The 19,657-nt window shown below is 56.3% G+C and overlaps 1 protein-coding gene across 1 annotated transcript in view; it reads right to left on the minus strand.

Annotated features, from left to right (window-relative positions):
- GALNT9 (polypeptide N-acetylgalactosaminyltransferase 9) overlaps window positions 1–19,657 on the minus strand; it is a gene marked incomplete at both ends in the record, with an annotated part of 90,939 nt that overhangs the window by 58,485 nt on the left and 12,797 nt on the right. Inside the window, one exon of the mRNA XM_082852519.1 lies at window positions 7,772–7,952. Coding sequence (XP_082708645.1) covers window positions 7,772–7,952 — 181 coding nt within the window. The remainder of the gene's footprint in view (window positions 1–7,771; window positions 7,953–19,657) is intronic.

Genomic DNA, 19,657 nt, shown 5'->3' on the forward strand with positions numbered 1-19,657 from the left:
GCCGTCTGGCTGCCTGGAGGCCTGCTCGTGCCCAGGAGAGCGAGCGGACTGCACGGGTGGCCAGACCACACAGCCCTGGGTGCAGTGCTGTAGAGGACCCCTGCGCCCACCTGGAGTGGCTCTGCCTGGGCAGTGAGGTCCATCGGGGCCCACGTGTGCGACCTTCAGGGCCTGTGACCTCCAGCCCCTCCAGGCACTCCCTAGGGCAGTCCCTGCAGTCCCGATGACCCGCCCCATGCCAGGGTCCAGCTCAGCGCCGGTGTCTTCTGTTGCCCCAGCAGCCCCAGCAGGGCCCTGGGGATCATCAGTGAGCCCTTAGGGTGGACATTGGAAGGGAAGGGAGAGGTGGGACCCTGGTACTTGTTTGTCCGGCCCCCGACGGGATCTGGGGCAGCCCCACGTTGAGTGGACCCTCCACGGGGCCCTTGAGTGGGCTCCCCCTTCCCAGCAAATCCCCAGATGAGACGGAGCCACGGGGCAGGTGGCCTCCGATTTTCCTGTCTGGCTTTGTTAGCCTCCAACCCTGCTGCAGGGGGACCAGCTGGCTCTAAGGAAGAGCCCGGCACACAGGAGGGTGAGCGGGTGGGGCCTGTTCCCCTCGGCGAGCATCCCAGGCGGAGGAGCAGCCTCAGCTGAGGTGCCCCCGCCCTCCCCAAGCATCTCCTTCCCTGGGCTCCTGGGCCTGGTGGGAAGGGAAGGGGGTCTACTGGCTGCAGCAGGAGGAAAGAAACCAGCCCGTTTCCCTGACAGCACCGTGCTTTCCATCCCGTCATCTGGGACCCTTGCCTCCACTTGCAGACCCTCAATGCCAGTGGCATCTGAGCCCCCATGTGGAGCCGGATTGGCGCGTGGCATGCAGTGCCTGTTTCCAGTGCCTCGCGATCACCATCCACTAAATCCACACTCGTTACCCTTGACCGCCGAGCCACGCGCAGCAGAGACGGTTCACAGCACTAAGACTTCTCCAGCCCTAACGAGGCGGGGGAGGGGGGCATCACTGCACGGGAAGGCAGGACAGGGCCTCGGACGAGGCCGCTCATTTTTACGATGCCGTTTAATTTGGGTTTGCCAGTCTTCCTTCCATTATCCCGTGGGCCAGTCTTAATAATCAAGATCTTTGTTATGTGCTTTGTGGCATAATTAAAGCCACCGCTTAATCAGAAAAGCTATCTACCTCCAGACAAAGGGAAATCAATAATGTATCTAATGGAGAAAGGTAGAGAGAACTTTGGTTTGAGAGTGGATGGAATTGCCAGTTGAGGTGGGAACACATGCCCACACACGTGTGCCTGCACACACACGCACACGCTCCTCCACCCGCGTGTGTTCTGATGACTGCACCTGCCAGATTGGATGGATGGGCTCCGGGGGCTAAAGGCTGTTCAGGAAACCAAACTGAAAGTTTCAAACGGGCGTAGACAGAGCTTGCATTTATGTATTGATTCATTTAATCCTCCACGCATATTTCCTGAGGGCCCCCTAGGCACCGGGCACGGCCACCGATGTGTGACAATGCGCAGCGGCTGCTGTTTGCGGAGCGCAAGGCTCCCCGGTGCCCGCGAGCGAGCCCGCTGCAGCGCCAGCCTCAGGCCTCCTCCCGCGGGCGCCAGGCATCCTCAGCGCGGGGTCGTCGTCATCTCGTTTCCTGCCGCGGCCCCCTGCCAGGTCTCGGCTGGCAGTGCCGGGTCAGGGACTGTGGAGCGGGCTGTCGGGTGGGGCTGAGGCGGCACCGGCTGGCGGGTCTCTGAGCGCCGGCTCTCGGCGCCCGGCCGCATGGACGCTCTGCCGGAGCGCGCGGGGCCTTCCTCACAACGTGGCGGCCCCTGGTCCAGGGCGCCTGCCGGGCTGGCGGGGAGCCCTAGAGCTCCACAGCCTCACGTCCGCCCTCCTCGATGGAATGACCAGCCTCAAAAGCCCCCCGACTGCAAGGGGACGGACACTGTCTCCACCTCTTGATGCGGGCGGGGCAAGGTTCCAGACGAGGGGTTTGCGTCCACCTTTGGAAAATACGATCGATCACACCGGGTGACGTGAGGAAGGTAAGACTGGGGGAAATCACGCCACACAACAGGCTGCCTCCTGGATTTGCAGATAAAGCTTTTTGGGGCCAGAGCCATGCCCGCTCATGTGCCTACTGTCTGTGGCTGCTCTCGGGCGGCCCCCAAGCCTGAAACAGGTCCTGTCTGGCTCATGAAGTAACGAGAAACATGCACTGGTCTCTGTGCCCGTTTCTCAGACACAGAGCCGCACCCTTGGAACCTCCAGGGCGATGGGCGAGGTCGGAGTGTTCACACTGAGCTCCGAGTGCCTTGGGAGTCCCTGGCTGACGGGAGGGAGTTTTGTTATAATGAGGCAACTCTGGGTGGGCTCCTGGTTGGGGGCTGGTCATCAGAAGGACCGAACCACGATTAGAAGTTGGGCTTCCCTGGTGGCGCAGTGGTTGAGAGTCCGCATGCCGATGCAGGGGACGTGGGTTCGTGCCCCGGTCCGGGAAGATCCCACGTGCCGCAGAGCGGCTGGGCCCGTGAGCCATGGCCGCTGAGCCTGTGCTCCGCAACGGGAGAGGCCACAGCAGTGCGAGGCCCGCGTACCGCAAAAAAAAAAAAAAAAAGTTGGCGCTTTCAGCCCCTCCTCCCCACCCTCTGGTGAGGAGGGGCTGAAGGCGAAGCTAAAAATGGATCATGCCAACGTGATGAAGCCTCTGAAGGACGGGATTTGGAGAGTTTCTGGGTCCCAAACACATCCAGTGCCAGGAGCGTGGGATACCCCGGCTCCTCAGGGACAGACGCTCCTGCGCTCAGGACCCTCCCAGGCTTCCCGCTGCGCAGCGCTTCTTCCAGCTCCTCCCCCGTGTCCTTCATCGCGTCCTCATTCTAGAACACGCCAGTAAACACAAGTGTCCCTAAGTTCCGTGCGCAGTCCTAGCAAGCGTCTGAGGCCAAGCAGGGGTCACAAGTGCCGGGGCAGAGCCTGGAGCTGAGGTTGGCATCTAAGCCCTGCACCTGCGGGTCTGATGCCGACTCCAGGCAGAGAGTGTCAGAACTGAACTGAAGTGCAGGACACACAGCTGGCGTCAGAGAACTGGCTGGCGTGGGAAAGCCCCACACATCTGATGTCACAAGTGTTGTGAGTGTGGCAGTCTTGTGAGAGTAAAGAAAAACAGGGAGGTTTTTACACACGGCCTTCTTCAGGAAAAGTTTTCTGACGCCGCCCACTGCAGAACATATTGTATGTTACTGAGCAGCTTTCTCAGCCGCTGCTGCGCTCCCTGGGTGCCTCAACGTCCCTCGGGGGGTTCCTAGATTCTGCCCACATCCCTCCTGAGGATGTCACCAATTTCCTTCCAGGATCCTGACTGACCCGACTTGAAGGCAGGCAGAGCTGATGTAACAGCGGCGTCCCCTAGATCAAGCCGTGCCTGAAAGCCTACCCTTCAGCGCCTGAGCCAATACATTCCCTTTTTTTGCTTCAGCCGTTTCAAACTGGGTTTTAAGTCTTACCAACCCAGCCCCCAGAATGGTAGGCAATAAGGGGAATTCCTGTTGGAGGACTAAAGGTCAGGGAAGATCTCACTTCCAAATATAGAAGACCGGATGCCTGGTCATGCTCATGAGAAGACCCCAGCTCCTCGTCAGAAAGGCCCCAGGGGACTGGAGCCCGTGTTTTAAGCGAGGCTCTCATGAGGGCTGTCACTGCTTTGAATAATCCCCATGATGCAGTCCCCTGAGTGCAGAGGGAAGCTCTGGGTTGAGTAAGCTCCAGAGAGGCCCTGGGTGGAGCCTGTGGGACAGGAGGGCACTGGGGGGAGGGGCGTGGGGGGAGGGGCGTGGGAAGACCCCTCTCTGATTCTTCAGCCACATCGCCCATGGGGGTAGGAGGGGTGGTCTGCACATGTGCCTGGTGCCAAAGCCTCCTCACTTCTTTTTGGGGAAGAAATGGGATATAAACAACCAGGTAAGTAACTAGATAAAATCCACATTCTCTAATTCAGGGAGGCAGAGAGCTCCGCCCCTTCAAATCAGAGTTTCTGTAAAGCAGGTTTCTATCAATTAAGGCAGACTGTAAAGGTCAGCTCTTTCAAAGTTCGCCCTGATGTCTTCTTTTGTGACGTGAGAGTGACAACTGGGATTGATCACTGTGTCAGCTTTTATTTCGGCAGGCTGAGGTTTCTTACGGGGGATCTGAATCCTCAAAGGGAAAGCCAGAATCGCTCCTGCTGCTTGAGCAAATCCCAGGCCCAGCAAGACATGGGAGGACAGTGCTCCCGAGGACAGGAGAGTGTGCAGTGACACACCACACACATCGGGTGGAGCCCTTTCAGCTTAAAAAGCAGAAAATCCAGTGCAAATTTGCTTAAGCAAAAAATTTAAAGTATATATGTGTATGTGTGTATACTAATTTACTGCAGAGTCTAGCGGACTTATTTATAAAATTTATTTGTAATTTATTGCAAGTGGCTTCAGGGACAGCTGGATCCAGGTGCTCATAGCACTGGAACCCAGTTCCTCCCCACATCCCAGCTCTGCCATGCCCTGCAACCGGATTTTTTGCTTCGGTTTCACAAGTGCGCCCTGGGAGCTCAAGCTCTGCCCTCATGATGATAAGATAGTGCAGATCCCCAGGCTCCTAAACTTGCACTTTTATTTTTGGGGAAAATCTTGGTTTTCCCCCCCATGGCCTCAGGTAATTCCGAGGCTCATGCTGGACTGGCCTAGATCATGTGATCTCCTTGAGCCAATCACTGTGGCTGGTGGACCGTGAGCTCTGATTGGCTTAGCCCTGGTCGTGTGACCCACCCTGCAGCAGGGGTGGGAAGTTTCCATGGGTCCTCATATGGAAACAGGGAGCTACTGCCCGAAGAAAGAGAACTGGATTTTGAGGCGGCGACCGACAAGTGTCTGCTGCACGCAGACGCACATCTGTTGTGTAAGCACCACTGCTCTGATGTTGGGAGGACCGTTGGGAGACCCCTGCCCTTGGCCCAGGGCTGGGGGTGGTGGGCTAGACCCCTGTGGGCTGGGACTGCTCTGAAAGCGGGCCCTGGGGGCATTCAGGGGGTCACAGAGAGGTTTCAGCTTCATCATAACTTGGTCATGACTGGACTCAAGCCCAATGCCCACTGGGCAAGGGGTCCAGCCATGCAGAGGCAGCGTGGAGGGGTTCTAGAGGGTTCCGCAGAGCCCCCAAAAGAAGACGATCTCTGGGAAACAGGGCAAGAAGGGGCTGTCTTCAGTTATGACAACAAGTGCCATGAGGTGGAGGAGGAGACGCAGCAGGAGAACGCCCCCCCCCCGCCTCCGACCCAAGTCCAGGGGCTGCAAGCCCCCGGAGTCACAGGGACGGGGTGCTGTGACCCGATGTGCCGCGTGGCTCAGGAAGGTGGAGCACGGTGCCACTTCCGTACCAAGTCAGCTGAGGTGGCCCCACTAGGACCACGTGCACAGGAAGGGGCCAAGGCAACAGGTCTGGCTCATCCATGCCCTGCACCTCTGGGGAGGTGACCTCTGAGCCCTTGGAACGTCCTGCCTGAGAAGAGCGTCACCTTCACCTGGAGGCCTGGGGCCTTGCCAGGTGGTCTTTGCTACAGTGGGATTCATGGGGGGTCTCGGCTTGACCTCTGCAGGGGCTGGAGACTGAGGTCAGCCAGTAAAAACCCAGACGCCAAGGCTCAAGGGAAAAAACAAACAAACAAAAGGCTCGAGGGAGCCCCGCGGCTGGCAATATGTCACAGCGTGCTCACACCTCATTGCTGGGGTAATTAGGCACTGTCCCTGTGAGCCCCACCATGAGGGCCAGCTGGAAACTCCTGCCTGGTGTCCTTCAGCGATAGCAAACTGCACCATGCGTGTAACAGCTTTGCTGAGCCTTATGACTCATTTTAGTGAGTTATTGAACTTGAGGTTGGCCTTGGGGGGTCCCCCGAACCGCACCAGGGCTGCCCAGGAGCTCAGAGCTAAACGCCAGCAGCTGTGCTGACCCTGCTGGTGGGCAACTTAGTTCATCCTCCAAAAGTCAGGACACAACGGGGGCTTTCAGAAGGCGACTCACACTCAAACACATGCGCACGCACACGCGTGCACACACACTCACACACACCCTCAGAGCCCCTGACTCATTCAGGTCCGCGTCCGTGACTGCCGTCACATCTCGGCACCACCTGCGTTACTATTTACTTTGTAGGTTTCTCCAAATTGGCCTGTTTTACACCTAAATGCATTTTTTAAATTCAAAACGGCACCTTTATTTCATCGCTGCAAATGCAAAGCAGCACCACTTATGCTAAATCAACGGTAACCATGAAAATAAATGCGGTGAAAATAAAATAGCGCCATCACAAGCCGCGGTGGTCAAGGCGGGGGGGGGGGGGGGGGGGGGGGGGGGGGGGGGGGGCGCCTACTCCAGGCTCTCTGGGTACAACGCGACAGGAATGGAGTCACGAGACGGCCTAACCTCCCACTCTGCAGCTCACGCATCCCGGCTGCGGCTAGAGCACGGAACCTGGGCAGACGCTCTGGTCCCTGCGCCCCAGGCCCCAGCACTCCCTGGGGCGGCCACGCGCTCACTGCCAGCCCTGCCCCAGCGCCCTAGAAACTCGTTTCTGGGCACCTCACCTCACTCCTCGCACAGCAAGCCCTCAAGCTTGGAGGAACAGGGAGTCTGTGAGAACCGCTCCCTGGTCCTCCCTGGGCTGGGGTAGCACCGAGGCCCTGTGTCCCCAGTGGAGCTGATCCGCGGCCGACCACCTGTACCCGCAACGATGATGCACCTTCTCACGCTCCGGGCCCTTCCCTGTCAGCCTTCCCACCCCCTCCCAGGGCTTCTGGGACCACTTCCCAAACCAGAGTCCTATCTCAGAAGCCACAACTGGAAGAGGGGCAAACCAAGACAGGCGCTAAAAGGAGACACTCCCCCGCACCCCCCACCCACCTTTCCTTGAAGGCTGCTCCGCGGACTCAGGACTCAGAGCGGCAACTCTGACCGCACGGCTGCCCGGCCCAGCCCAGCCCTGCACTGCGGCCCCTGCCAGGAAGAAGGTGCTGCTGAAAGTGCTGTCCTGTTCAACGTTGCGAGCGGCAGGCTGAGTTCCTGCGGCCAGGGCCACCGAAAGGAGCCTGGCTTCATGTCCAGGGTGCAGGCGCCCTGCTCGGCGGAAGTTAGTAAAGCAGTGAGGTCCACTCAACATGGAGTTTTGTTCTAGTCTCGCCTCTGCTTTACTGCAGGATGCGATGATCTGAGACCAGGAGTCCTGAGTGACCAGAAGGCAAGGCACAGCCATCGAAGGGTCCGACTTTTCTGACTAATCAACTGCTGTGGCTTTGGGGGTGTGGGGGACAGGGGTTTACAGGCAAGTGACAGAAATGGAACGCCTTTTAGACACGGGCGATGCCCATTTCAAGCAGAACCTCCGCCCCCCATCGCGGCTCCTGCACCGAAGGCGGGAGGACAGACGCCTTTGGCAGAGACTGTGCTTCAAGCTGTGTCACTTGTCACTTGTGTCATTTGTATAAGTCGTGGCACCTGGAGCAGCGGCGATGGCGCTGCCCAGCTTCCTGGGCGGCGCCGTCCCTGAGCAGCCTCAGTCCTGTACTGGGCACCTGCAGAGGATGCCCATGGCCGAGAGCAGAGAAGACGGATGGGGGGTGCCCCACCTGCCAGGGCCCCCCTCCCTCCGCTCTGCCTGCCCAGCAGATCCTGTGAACATCTGGGTGCCAGGAGCCCAGGCCTGCGCGGGGCTGCCTGGAGGTGTCTGTGGGAGGGGCGGCGTACTCACTTTTTGGGCCTGTAGTCAGGGATGGTCCTGTCCAGGGAGATGCGGTCGCTGAGCTGTGCGTTGTACCCGTATTCCTCGAACTTGCCCTCTGTCTCCTGGCTGTCGTCACGCAGTGTGGCCGCCATGCCGCCCTGGCCCAGGCCGCCCGGCCCCTCCACCAGACCGATGGGCTTGGCGAGCCCTGGCGGAACGGAGAAAAGAGGGGGTCAGGCACGTCCCAGGACCTACCGTGTCCTTCCCCCGCCCTTCTCCCAGCCTCACCCTAAAAGGCCCTTTTTTCAGGTGCAAACTCAGCAAATTCCTCGCATACTGCAGGATTCCAGCTCTAGGACACTGCAGGAAAGGCAAAGCTATGGAGACAGTAAAAAGATCAGCGGTTGCCGGGGTTTGTGGGGAGGGATGAACAGGCAGAGCACAGAGGATTTTTAGGGCAGTGAAGCTACTCTGTATCGTTCTGTAATGGTGGGTACATGTCCGTATACATTTGTCCGAACCCAGAGCACGTACGGCACCGAGAGTGAAGCCTCATGTAAACTGCGGACTTTCAGTGATTATGATTCGTCAGTGCAGGTTCATTAATTGTAACAAATGTACCACATCAATGCAAGGTGTTAATAACAGGAGAAACTGGGCGGGGGCGAGGCTACATGGGAACTCTCTGTACCTGCCACTCAATGTTTCTATAAACCCAAAACTGTTCTAAAAAGCAAAAGCTATTTTTAAAAAATATTTACTTATTTATTTTGGCTGCCCCGGGTCTTCATTGCCGCGGGGTCTTTAGCTGTGGCATGCGAACTCTTAGTTGCGGCATGCATGAGGGATCTAGTTCCCTGACCAGGGATTGAACCCGGGCCCCCTGCATGGGGAGCAAGGAGTCTTAGCCACTGGACCACCAGGGAACTCTCATGGTTTTTTAAAAATATAAAATAAAAATAAATTAACTTTAAAAGTGCAAAGCAGCTGCCCCACTTGCTCACCAATCCTTGATATTGTTGGTCTTTATAATTTAAACTAATGGTACATCCACACAATGGAATGCTACCTTGGGATAAAAACAAAGGAACTGCCAAATATGCAACAATCTGGATGAGTCTCAAAAGCATCATGTTGAGTGAGAAGCCTCCAGAGACACAGAGGAAAACATACGTACGACTCTCTTTACAAAATTGGAGGAACAGAGGAAGCTACTCAATGGTGACAGCAGCAAGAACAGGGACCACCGGGGTGGAAGGTGGCATTGGCTGAAAAGGAGCCCTCCCGGGATGACCAGGGTGTGTGCGCATGTGTGGGTGCCTGAGAAGGCCAGGCCAAGGGAGTGTTTTCTGGAATGTTCTATTTGGTCACTTGTGCCAGGAGAGGAGACATCATGCCCCTGATGCCAGGGACCAGAGCAGTGCCAGTCAAGCAAGGACAACACCCCTTGTTCTCTCTGGGATGGGAGTGAGGTCTGGGGAGCAGAAGTTTAAGCCAGAAAGAGTTGGGATGAATTCCCATCCCAGAGATGCAGTTAATAGCTTCCACAGAGAAGTCTCTGGTCCTAGCTCAGGCCACTAGAAGTATAAACCCAGGGAAATATCTAACATTGATGTCACACGCTGCCCCACACTGGGTACCAGGATCTTCTTTTATGACACCCACTCCCTCCTTAGGTTTTTAAATTAGTTAAACAAGGAGGCCACTTGGCTGGGGGGTCTAATACATGGCCTGTGTGCAAACAAACCCAAACCTAAGCCTGTGAATGCCTCAAGGTTACGAAACGGAAACCCAACCACACACAGCCAATCACACACAGAGAATCACAGCCAATCACACACAGCCAATCACAGACACCCACACACAGCCAATCACACAGAGCCAACCACACACAGCCACTCTCAGCCAATCACAGACAACCACACACAGCCACTCTCAGCCAGTCACAGACACCCACACACAGCCAATCACACAGAGCCAACCACACACAGCCACTCTCAGCCAATCACAGACAACCACACACAGCCAACAGCCAATCACAGACAGCCAATCACACACAGCCAATCACAGCCAACCACTCACAGCTGGGCTTTCAGCCATACTGGTTAACGATCACTTTTGCTTTGCTTCAGCGCTTAATCTATACTTTCTCCAGCTGCTATGGGTGGGGCGCTCCTAACCACTTCCAGTTCTAGGTTGCCCCATTCCAATCAATTTTTGTCCAAATATAATCCTGTTTATTTTTTGGCTGGCAGTGCGCATGCGGGATCCCAATCAGGGACCAAACCCACGCCCGCCTGCAGTGGAAACCCGGAGCCCTAACCTCTGGACCACCAGGGAATTCCCATGTCCAATATAATCTTAAAATTTGCAATATGCCTCAGTTTGTCTTTTAGCGGTTCCCAGCGAGGGCAGGGGTGGGGAGCCGACCTCCATCCTCCACACAGCCGGGGGCTCCTCTGATCACCAGAGCCAAGGTCGCAGGCTCCAGGGACACCCCCCCTCCCCCAGTTCCCAGACCAGGGATCAAAACCGTGCCCCTGCATTGGGAGCGCAGAGTCTTAACCACTGGACCCCCAGGGAAGTCCTGGGAATACTCCATTGTAAATGACAAATGTAGCGTTGGTATCTATGTAGGACTGAAGGATACTCACTGGATGTAAAATTGAAAAATCACATGACACAAATCACTTCCGCTTATCTTAATACTGCAATATATATATATATATATATATATATATATATATAATCATGCTGTTTTTAAACGTCTGTGCTGTACTTGCAGTTTCTTTGAAAGGTTTGTAAACAGACGTCTCCCACAGGCAAATGTGCTTCCACACCTGAAGAGAGAGTCTCACTGCTCATGGCAGCCCAGCCTCAGAGTGCGTTCAGGTGGCCGGAGGGAGGGGCTGCCCCGGGTGGGACCGCCTGCTGCAGCCGGGCCCCGGCAGCGTGGCTGAGGCCATCACACCAGGTTCCGCTTACGAAAGTAAAATATGCACCTGTTGAGAAATTCAAACCCTCCAGAAAAAGCTATAAAATGAAGAGCCAGCGCTTCCCGTGCTCTCCCTCTCTCCAAAGGAAATGACTTTTTCTGGTGTCAGGCCTTCTCATTTTGTCCACTGTGGACACGCAGAGTAATTTTATGGGTCTAGTTTTTGTCAGCCAGAGACTATTTCCCTTGACTTCCTGGCATGAAAGATGAGGATTTAGTCCATTTTCCCTACCGCCTACATCCCGCTCCTGCCTCCCTTGATTTTTCTTAGCTATGTTATTATTTTTAGTTGTTCTGGTGGTTACTTTTGTGACCTTAAAAGGAACACTTAAGGCTCTATTTCTGGAAGTATCAACTTTAGCTGCTGTCTATGGACTCCTTACCAGGTTACAGGAGAAATTAACATACTCCTGGGGCTGCTGTTCAATGGGTATAAAGTTTCAGTTATATATATTTGTTCCAGGGATACACACACACACACACACACACACACACACACACACACACACCTCTGAATAAACTTAGAGGTCTGCTGTACAACACTGTGCCTAGTTAACAATACCGTATTGTGCACTTAAAAATGTGTTAAGAGGTCACATCTCCTGTTCAGTGTTCTTACCACAATATAAATAAATCAAATGTTGAATCGCAAAAGAAAAAGAAAAGACATTAGCATACTTCCTTTGCGTCTCCCGCTTAGCTGCGCCATCCCTTTTATGGTGTCAAAGATCATTTGTAACATCTACATTTTGCTCTGTAACTGCGACTGGGCTTTCCACAGATTTGTCCATGGGTTGATTCCAAAACGAGAGAGGAGTCCACATTTGCCACACTGTGATTATGTTAATATTATTCACTGTGGAGACAAGCAATGAGGGCCCGTGAGGACTGAAGTGGAATTCTATCACTAACTGAACCCGTGCACTTAGTGAAGAATTTCCAAATGTCAAGGCAGTATTGATTGCTTTTGTGATACTCTGTTAATTTCCCCGAAGTATGCATATTTTGGTTTGCTTTTAGGTTTGCAACTTGACTTTCTGTACAGCTTTTTAAGATGAACGTGTAAGAATGATAACAGTTAACATTCAGCTAGCATGTGTCCTTTAGATACCAGCACACTCATTCCCCACAACACCCCTGTGAGGTAGGGCTATAATTCACCCCATTTTGCAGATGAGTTAACTGAGGCACAGAGAGGTCCAATGGCCTGCTCAAGGTCACGCAGTTTGCAAGCACCAGAACCTGCCTCTGTACGCAGGCGGTGTGGCGCCGAGGGAAGGTGCTTCACTGTTGTGTGCTGCTGACTCTCCCGGAGCTTCCGAATCACCTGCCTCGTGAGACAGGGTCCAGTTTCCTCTTGCAGACACTCCTCACGGCAGAGCTGGGACTAGAGTGAGGTGCCCGGGGTGCAAGTTTCAAGGAGACGCCCGCCTTCAGGGTCCCCGTCTCTTAAAGTCCTCCACGACTTTGCTCCTTGAATCAGCCATTTGCCACGTGCCCACGTCCGCAAATGACCACAAAACACCGCTGCGGACGTGCTGGTGGGACCAGCTGGACACTGGCTGTCGCTGGAACCAAAGCCCCGGGAGCCTTGTCCGTGCTCTTCATTGCTGATCTCCCAGCAGCCACAGAGCCCGGAGGGACGTGAGCTGGGAGAGTGGATGGAGAATGAATGACTGAGTCCGACGGACAGAGAGGGTGGGCAGGGAGGCAGCACGCCAACCCCAAGGGGCTGTACCCCTGAGACACTCTCCTGCTGGGCCCTGGAGGCGGGGGCTCCGCGGAGCAACAGCTGCCCTTAGATGGCTGTTCTCAAACGTGGGCAGCGACCCCTGGAGGACACAGACTGCAGGGGCCCACCCGGAGCATCTGATTCCGCAGGTCCGGGGTGGGCCGGAGGCAGAACTGGCACCTCTGAGAAGCCCCCAGGGCATGCTGATGCTGCCTGCTGGGGACCCCACTCGGAGGACCTCTACCGTGGAACAGGCGCTCACCGCCTTTCACCCCGCCACAGGTACAAGACGCACTGCAGGCGAGAACACGGTGCACACCCGGCCTTTGGGCTCCAGTGGGGCTGGAAGCAAGGGGAGGATCCTGGGTCGGCACCTTCTGGGCCTCACCCTGGGCCTTCTTGGCTCTGCGGAGATGGCCGACCCAGAGGAGGCTGCAGCGGCTCTCAGAGGCTGGCCCCCCAGAGCACCCTTGCGGGGAGGCAAGGGGTCAGAGCTGCCCGCCGGGGGTCTCTGATCGCCCCCGTCGTAGTCTCCAGAGCAGTAAAGACCTGTAACCGCTCGCCTGATTGAGAACCCACGGATCTCGTTTCGTTTTCAAGGAAAGTCGCGCACATCGGTGCTTCCCCGCAGGGCTCCCGGAGCTCTCATCCCACCTTTTTTTCTCGTGTCCCAGCGTTGACTCACATCTCTTCTCCCAGAGAATTCCTTCTAAGAGGCGGGATTGATTGGTACCCCCGGGAAATGAGGGCAAACGGAGAGAGAAGAAAATTGTCAAGATTAAAGATGGCTCGGCCGTTACTGCAGGGTCTGAGGCCCACTGAACCGATGGCCAGGTAGGGCCTGCCGAGGCCTGCTGGAGCCACGCCTGCAACTGGGCTTTTGTCCTCACATCTCTCAGCTCCTGGCATCACCTAGCAGCCCGCAGGGGGTGGGGCCGAGGGTGGGGGCCGGGATGGGGCCTGGGGCGGGGGTGTGGCTGGGGTGGGCCGGGGGCGCGGGGCTGGGGCCAGGGGGGGCGCCGGAGGTGGGGCCGGGGGTGGGGCGGGGCCGGGGCCGGGGTGGGGCGGGGCCGGGGCCGGGGTGGGGCAGGGGCGGGGCTGGGACCGGAGGGCTGGGGGTGGGGGTGTGGGGAGGCAGCAAAGTGCCCTCGTTCCTGCCCTGCCTCTTGGGGCTCCTGCTCCAATTAGCCAGCCTCGGTGCGAGGGCCCCTGAAAGAGCAAGAAACCAGATTCTCCAGACGGTTCTGGGTTGAACTGTGGCCCCCAGAGATACGCCCAAGTCCTGACGCTTGGGACCCGTGGGTGCAAACTTATTTGGATATAGGCCTTTGCAGATGTAGTCATTTACAACGAGGGCATCCTGACTTGGGGTGGGTTCTAACCCAATGACCTGAGCCCCTTAAAAGAAGAAGGAATTTTGGACAGAGACACACAGAGAAGATGGCCATGAGACCATAGAGGCGGTGTTGGGAGTGATGTGGCCACGAGCGCAGGACACCTGGGGCCACCAGGAGCTGGAAGAGGCAGGAAGGACTCTCCCGTGGAGCCCCAGAGGGAGCGTGGCCCTGCACACACGTTGGCTGCAGATTTCTGGCTCCAGAACCGTGAGGGAACGGATGACTCTTGTTTCAGCCATCCGCTTGTGGAAACGAACACACAGACCCACCACTCGCACCGCCCGCTGGGACGTGACCTGCAGTGGATCCTGAGAACTGCACGTGCCAAGGTGCAGCATCCCTCCCATCCGATGGACGCTCAGGCCGTTGTCAGGCTGACCTGCGCGGATGCGGGTGCAGATTCCAGAGGCACCGGCTTCCTTAACAGGAGCAGAGGGGTTGTTTTTCCTGTTTGAAACCCTCCACCTCCTCCTCCAGTGGAGGGTGCCGCAAACTTGTCATTTCGTCCTTGAATAGCCGTGATTTTGAGAACAATGGGAAATTTGCATTCATTAGCTCGGAAACCTCTGTCGGACAGCTTTTCTGACAAAAGAAACAAAAGCCAGCATCCTCAACGCAGTTCTGGGACTGGAGGTCAGAGCTGACGTTTGCTGCACTGGCCCGCCCGTGCCAGGCACTGCCCACACCTGCTTCCGTTACTCCCCATGGACCCTTCTATGCCAGGCGCCTTCATCCCCCCACTTCACGGAGGAGACCACCGAGGCTCGCCATGGCCCCAGAGCCAGGAGGTGGCGAGCCCAGCCTCTTAGCCACGTGCTGTAAACTTCAAAGCATCTCCAAGAAGCTTCTTAGAGGGGACTCAGAAAGGTCACCAGCTTTTCACTTTGACATCAAGGACATTTTAATTACCATTACTTGTCACTATTACTACCATCTCATGAAAGGAAGGTCCTGCACTACACCCTGGGCAGGAAGGATGCACCCTCATGGTAGCATTTTAGTGAAATACACCTGGCTTTCATTTTGCCCAGGCAGGTGGGGGCGCAGGGGTGAGCTTCAGGCCCACACTACAGGCGAGCCACGGGAGGCTCTCCCAGCACCTGCTGGTCCACGGTGCTCCTGGTCGCACACTTCCCCTCCAGCCAGGTAAGGGGCTCCCTCTGTGGGTAGGGGGGGAATGCCAGTCAAGGTTAGAGGCAGGGATGGTGCCGGGAACCCCCACAGTCAGCATGGCACGGGGACCGACCAGGTGACGGTGGATAACAGGTGCAGCCACGTCACAGCATCCAGACTGAACACAAGCCCTGGTCTATGGAGCCCCTCTGCACACCCACAGGGGCCTCACATCTCTCCCAAAAGATGAGCTGCCCACTGACATTCAGGGAACTTCTCCAGCTCAGTGGGAATCGGACGACCCAGGCTTCCCTGGCGCCCGCTGGCTCCCCGCGTCTGCATTGCCCTTGGGGAGGGGCCGGGGGGGCACCAAGGGGCAAGTCCGCATCCTTCTTTTGCTGCCACTTAAAGTTATCGTCAGTGTCTCCTGTGCTGTTATATGTGACTCGATAATTATAATTAATAGTCACCTTTTAAAGCACCAAGATATTTAAACACTTACTTAACAGTTCCTATGTCTGGTACATTGACTTATTTATTTATTTTATGCATTCAGGTCTGTTTCCTTATTCAGATATTGAACCACTGGGTCAAGGATAAAATATTTTTGCGGATCTTGCTGCCAAGTTACTTTCCAGAAAGTTTAGATTTGTTTTATGTTGTTGCCAGTGATATACGTTCTTACTTCTCTAATTAGAAAGTGCATTTCTGCTGATTGAAAAGATCATAAATACTCATTGCAGAAAATTCTGAAGCCACACACACACACACACACACACACACACACACACACACACGCCCACAGGGCTACCCAGGGTCTCACTCCACAGGGAAAACCAGTATCAGTATTTCAGTGCTCTAGATTATTTTTATAAGATTGTATATAATAGTTTCAACTAAGTTTAATAAATACACATGACGTATATACAAGCCTGCATTCTGCTCTTATCACTACATCCTAAGCATTTTCTTATGTCACAGAAATTCTGCGTAAGCATCACTTTTCATGACTGCGAACATAAAATCTCATCTTGTGGCCGTACCATTTATTCCTTCAACCATTCATCAAAAATACATGAAGCATCTCAAATGCCAGGATCCGTGCCAGGTGCTGTGCGTAGGTTCCCGGGGGAACACGCGCAATGCCTGCCCTCGGGCAGGAGACAGTCACACAAACGCAATCGTGGGCCAGTGTGCTGAGGTCAGCCACGCTCACGGGAAGACACAGGGCAGCTGCCCCCGCAGGCTGGGGTTGGGGGTTCAGACACGGCCTCCTGGAGCCTCCGGGGAGCTTTCTGAACCTGCAGGAAAGGGGCCCACAGAAGGGCCAGAAACACTAACCATCGGGTGGAGGGGGCTCGGAGGGGCCTGTGCTGAGTCTGACGGTCTGGCGGTGGCGTCCAGGTGGGAGGGGGTGAGGGCTCCCTGCGGGCAAGGTGGCCTGTAGGCATGGGTGACCCAGTGCCTTCCCTCCCTCTCTCTCCCCCCGACCTCAGCAGACCCTCTCTAGTTCTTTCAGGAACCGGCCCTCTCCATGGCTGTCACCCATGTGGCCTGCCTTCTCCGCCACAGGGTTCCAATGAGACACTTCATCCCCTGGACACTGGCCAACGGTGGGCATGTGCCCCAGGAAGATTAATAACCAGGAGAACAGCCCCCTCCTCTGTTATCTTGAGCACCAAGAATAAGGGCTTTGAGGGCCATCCTGGTCTCCACAAAGGGAGGCTGCCCGTTCAGGTGTTCTCCATCCCAGCCCGGATGGGTGGTCCACTCAGGTGCAGTCCAGCCCAGCCCAGGTAAACAGGAGCTGAGCTGGCCAAGGCAGAACAGGGCTGAGGCCCCAGCACAGAGGCCTGGTGGGTGGGTGGCTCTCCCAGGGGCCCAGATAGCTGGGAGTCCAGGCGGAGGGGGCAGAGGTGGGTCCCGAGCTGTAGGAAGCGACTCATCAAGGTCGGGTGGAAAGCAAGGCTGCGAGGGGCAGGCACAACTCAAGACCCTTTCCAAATCCAAAGTCCCAGCATGCTCCTACTGATGGAGTGCCTGTCGGGGTGCCCACTGCTTCCAGAACATTCTCTGCTCTGCTGCTCTGGCCCAGAGCCCGAGGGGACACCTCTGGTGAAACGCATTTGGCTTCAGAGGCAACAATTTGACTTTCCAGAGGTAAAGTGTCTTCCGTTTGAGGGCCTGGGTGAACCGTCTCAAATTCATCTCTGCGGTAACTGGCAGGGAACGTGCACTTATGTGAAAGACCGCCGGTCGCCCACAGCAATTCTACTTTTATGGAATAATCATTTGAAGTTCCTTTCCCACGACCTGAGGGAGCACACTTTTCTAATTACAAGAGATAATTTGGAAGACGCAGTGGCGAGGATATGTCTCTATCCGAGCGCAGGTGGGAGACCCTATTCACGTGGGGGGCAGGGGACTGACTCTGGGTTGGAAGGCAGGACAGCAGGAAGGTGCAACTGAGGAGATGACTCAGGAGCTGAGGGGAGGAGTCTGGAGCCCGTTTCCCAGACGCTATCTCTTGTTGTGCCCCGAGAAAAGTGACAATGGCATTTCATGATAAATAGGGACTGTCGTTCGGCATGTGTCATAGGGCAATAGGGAGGGGTGGGGACTGCGGTGAGTGGGTGCACACGCCCCACCTGCGGGGACCACTCCAGATCTAACAGGTCCAAAGCCACCAGATCTTCTAAACTTTCGAGAGAAGGCAGCAGTACAGATTCATCTCTCTACATATCAGCAACTCATTCATATTTTGGAAAAAAATCTCATAAGTTAAGTAACAAATAGGGTCTCTATCTGTTAGTTAGCCAGGACCAGTGTGGTGGGCTAAGTAATAGCTCCCAAAGATACCAGGTTCTAATCCCCAGAACCTGTGGACACGTTGCCTTAAATGGTAAACGGGACTTTGCAGGTGGGATTAAGTTAAGACCCCTGAGATGGGCAGAGATGGGTGACCCAGGAGGGCCCTAAACGCCATCACAAGTGGCCCTGAATGGAGAGGGTTGGGGGAGGTTTGGCAGAGACAGAGAGGGAGCCCTGTGACGTGCAGTGAAGGCGGGAAGGATCCTCCCCCGGAGGCTTCGGAGAGCGTGGCTCTGCCCACACCCCGACCGTAGCCCAGGGAAACCCATTTTGGGCTCCTGACCTCCGGAACTGTGAGAGAACAGATCTGCGTGGTGTTAAGTCCCCAACACGTGAGCTGTCACCGCAGCTCCAGGAAACGAACTCGACAGACAGACCTGCTGCAACAGCAGGGGAAGCTAACGTCCTGGGCGGTTCCTCTCTCGCTCCTCTGCCCTGGGGCCCTGATGTCCCCAGGATGTGGCAGGGGACCAGGCAGAGCGCTTGCTGGAGACCTGCCCTCCAAGGTGGGGAGGCCCCCAGAGCTGGGGTCTTGGGATGGTCTGCTCTCACCAGCCCTTGCCAGTAGCCCTGGGCTGGGCAGTTGAAGCCCTTTCATCTGCCGTCAGCACACGTGAGCCGTGGCGCCCCAGGGATGGCGGGAGCACAGACTGTCAGACCCGGAGGTTTGGGGGGTGGAGAGGCGGAAGGCGTCTGCTGAGGGGCCACATGAGCTGGTGGAGGCAAGGCCAGGCGTGGAGTCCAGGCGCCCGGGTACACTGGCCCAGGAGTCCAGGTGCTCTGGAGATGAGCCCCGGCCCGGGGATTCTGCAGCTGCTGGGCACCTCAGAACCTCAGGGCAGCCGGCTAGAGTGAAGGTGCCTGGGTTCTGAGGTGCCCGGCAGCTGGACACGCCTCGGGACCCTCGGGTGCTGACCCTCAGCTAATGCGGACGGTCCGGACCCTGCAGAGGACCAGCCAACAGGAGGAACCAGCGGGCCTAGAGCGGGGATGAAGCCCCAGAGGTGCTGCTGTGGGTCCTGGTGTTTTCCCCACGTGGTGCTCTTGGAAATCAGCCCATGCAGGTTTCACGTGGAAGCCTGACTCCAGCTCTTTGGAAGGATCTGGCATGCTGGCCGCACAGGCCTGCTTCTCCACAGGGCAGCGATGGGCTCCACCCCCGCCCCAGGCAGGGCCTCTGCTCTCTCGCCGTCCCTGCAGGTTTTGCACGGTGCCCTGGAGGTCGAGAGGTTGTGCCCCTGGTTTAGACGGTTGGAGAGGGGTGCTGGGCTGCATGGTGGCCCCTAAGGCGTTGTCCGGCAGAAACCTGTGACAGTAGCCTCATTTGGGAAAAGGGTCTTTGCAGGTGCAACTAAGGTAAGGACTTCGGATGAAATCTCTGGATGAGGGTGGGTCTTAAATGCAATGACCTGCGTCCTTACGATTTAGAGAGACACTTACAGAAGGAGACGCCACACGATGAGGGAGAGAGAGGTTGGAATTAGGCGTCTACAAGCCAAGGACTGCCGAGGATTGCCCGGGGCACGAGAAGCTGGGGAGAGGCCTGGAACAGACGTCCTCAGAGCCTCCAGGGGGGATCAGCCTGCCAACACTTTGATTTCACACTTCCGGCCTCCAGGACTGTGAAAGAAGAAATTCCTGTTGTTTAAAGCTACCCTGTTTGTGGTCATTTGTTACAGCGGCCCCAGGAAGCTCATAGGAGAGGGAAGGAGGAGGGGGAGGGGGAGAGGGAGGGGTGGGTAGGAGGGGGAAAATGGCCAGCTGCACACCCTGTGGTTGCTTGGCCAGCATCTATTCTCTCCATC

Source organism: Leucopleurus acutus (genome assembly GCF_964270905.1).
Source record: "Leucopleurus acutus genome assembly, chromosome: 13".
NCBI lineage: Eukaryota > Metazoa > Chordata > Mammalia > Artiodactyla > Delphinidae > Leucopleurus > Leucopleurus acutus.